At 44.7% G+C, this 2,634-nt stretch overlaps 1 protein-coding gene across 1 annotated transcript; it reads right to left on the bottom strand.

The window, feature by feature from the left end:
• Window positions 1-464: 464 nt before the first annotated feature.
• Window positions 465-2,069, bottom strand: LOC306768996 (SCAN domain-containing protein 3-like; the record flags this gene model as incomplete). Its single annotated transcript, XM_079257496.1, has 1 exon — window positions 465-2,069. The coding sequence occupies one exon, from the start codon at window positions 2,067-2,069 to the stop codon at window positions 465-467; it is 1,605 nt and encodes a 534-aa protein (XP_079113622.1).
• Between the last annotated feature and the right edge of the window lie 565 nt (window positions 2,070-2,634).

Here is a 2,634-nt window from a genome sequence, read left to right as displayed (position 1 = left end):
CATCATCATGTCCAGGTGGAAATAGAGGTCTCTTAGCAACATGGTAGTGATGGTGATGAAGATGTGATAAATAATGGTGGATTTACCATCTAGAGCAGTGGTCCCCAACCTTTTCTGTACCGCGGACCGGTTTAATGTCTGACAATATTTTCACGGCCCAATCTAAAGGTGAAGCTTATAAAAACTAAATAAAATGACAAGATCGGCATTAAAAACTGTTGTATTTTCCTCTGTAGTAATAATAATAATGAACGTAAATCCACTGTGGTATCATGTGCAACTTTATTAGCGGTGTCCTCGTAACGTCACACCAACAACAAAACATCACATGAGCAACATCGTTTCTACCTGACACAATGCAACACACTCTGGTCGCTATGATAATGTTTCAACATACCTTCAAAATAAGACACAACACAAAAACAAACTTCATTATTTCGCTCGCTTATCACAGCGGCACTGAATCAGTGGGAGCCCTGAGCTTGTTTTGCTGCAACGAGACAGTCCCATCTTGGGGTTATGGGAGACAATGACACCCGAAGTGTGCTACTTAGATCCAGTCTGCTCCGTAATTTGGTTTTGGTTGCCGTCACTGCAGAAAACCCAGCTTCACACAGATACGATGTCGGAAATGGCAACAGGGTTTTCAGTGCTGTTGTGGCGATCTCGGGGTATTCTGCCATGACTTTCATCCAGAATAACGGCAGAGTTGATGTCTCAAACAGATGCTTAAGGCCCCCGTCATTTGCGATCTCCAGCAGTTGATCTTCTTCACACATCGACCTGCTGGACTGTCCCGGTTTGTTGACAAATGGGTTGCGGATCCATTCCTTGGCAGTTCTTGGATCTTCTGTGGTTGGGAAGTAGCGCTCAAACTCTTCTGACAGCAAGGACAGGTGTTCTTGCACCAGCTGGGAGAACGAAGGCACAAGCTGATTCTCATCCAAAATCCCTGCCAGTGTATGAAACATGCCAAATGCGCTTCTGCTCACACGCCGTCCCCACAAATTCAGTTTAGCTTTGAATGCAGCTACTTTATCTGCTAACTTGAAGACAGTTGTCATCTTTCCTTGAAGTGACAAGTTCAGTTCATTGAGCAGGTTGAATATGTCGCACAAGTAAGCCAGTTTTGCGATCCATTCCTCATCAGTGAAGTGTGACGCCAGCGGTGATTCTTTTTCAGAGAGAAATCTCTGCAGCGGCTCTCGTAATTCAAATACTCTGGCCAGCGATCTCCCTCGTGATAACCATCTTATCTCCGTGTATAAAAGGAGGCGTTTGTGGTCCGCATCCATCTCTTCACAAAGCTGTTCAAACAGGCGCGAATTAAGGGCGTGTGCTTTAATGTGGTTGATGACTTTAACCACATCGTTCAGTACGCCGCTCAACTCCAGCGGCATTTTTCGGCTAGCCAGCATTTCCCTGTGAATGACACAATGCGTAGACTCGCATTCAGGTGCAACCTCCTTGATCCGAGCAGTTAAACCAGACAGCCGTCCAGTCATGGCAGCAGCTCCATCCGTGCATATGCCGACACAAAAGGACCATTTTAGTTTTCCTGACATATATTCATTCAGCGACTTGAATAGTTCTGCACCTGTAGTTTTAGTCGGCAACGATAGTGCACACAACATATCTTCGTGCGTATCCTCCTGATAAAGATATCGCACATAAACAAGAAGTAGTGCATTGTTGTCAATATCTGTTGACTCGTCAACCTGGAGAGCATACCAAGGTGAATTATTAATTCTCTCCAACAACTGTGTCTCAATGTCCTCTGCTATTTCTTCAATGCGCCGGGTGACGGTGCTCGCCGAAAGAGGCACCTTTGCAATCTTTTTAACAGCAGACTCTCCTAGAATTTCATGGCAAATGTCTTTGACAGCGGGTAGAATAAGGTCTTCACCAATAGTGAATGGCTTCTTGGCCTTAGCAATACGGTTAGCCACCAAATATGATGCTCTCAGTGCACTCGAATTTGTTGACGTGGTGGCCATCAGTAACTGCTTCTGCCCTTCTTTTTCACGTTTTTTCCTTTGAAAATACTCTAAAGGCTTGTCTTTTACCATGGGGTGCTTGCTCGCCAAGTGGCGAACCAAATTTGAAGGCTTCATCACCTCATTAGAGAGCCGGTCACCACATATAACGCACAGTGGGTTTGGTGCGTAGGAGTCGCCCGTGGTGATAAATCCATATTTTAAATATGTTTCTTGATACTGCCTGTTAAAGGCAGCTTTCCCTTTTTTAGCGGGTGCAGGTTCCTCTTCTGTCCCTTCATTGGACCGTTTTCCCTTTGCAAAGAAACTATCTAAAGAAGTTTGTTTTTTGCTCATTTTGCGAGCTTGGGATTAAATTTAGCGGGATGTATTACGTGAAGTGTGGAGTCGCAGCCTTGACTTGCATAGAGTGAGACGGAAGCAACAGAAAAAAAAAAACCGGTCACTTTTCAAAATAAAACATCATTTGTGTAAAAATAAAATAAAATAATGGAAATTATTTTTTCTTTCTTTGCGGCCCGGTACCAAATGACCCACGGCCCGGTACCGGGCCGCGGCCCGGGGGTTGGAGATCACTGATCTAGAGTCTCTGAATAAACACTACATGTTGTGTCTGGATTGTAAACCTCCTGGACGG

This window comes from Telmatherina bonti (genome assembly GCF_933228915.1).
Source record: "Telmatherina bonti genome assembly, chromosome: 18".
NCBI lineage: Eukaryota > Metazoa > Chordata > Actinopteri > Atheriniformes > Telmatherinidae > Telmatherina > Telmatherina bonti.
Note: the sequence above shows the minus strand (reverse complement) of the source record. Positions and strands in the feature narration are given on the sequence as shown.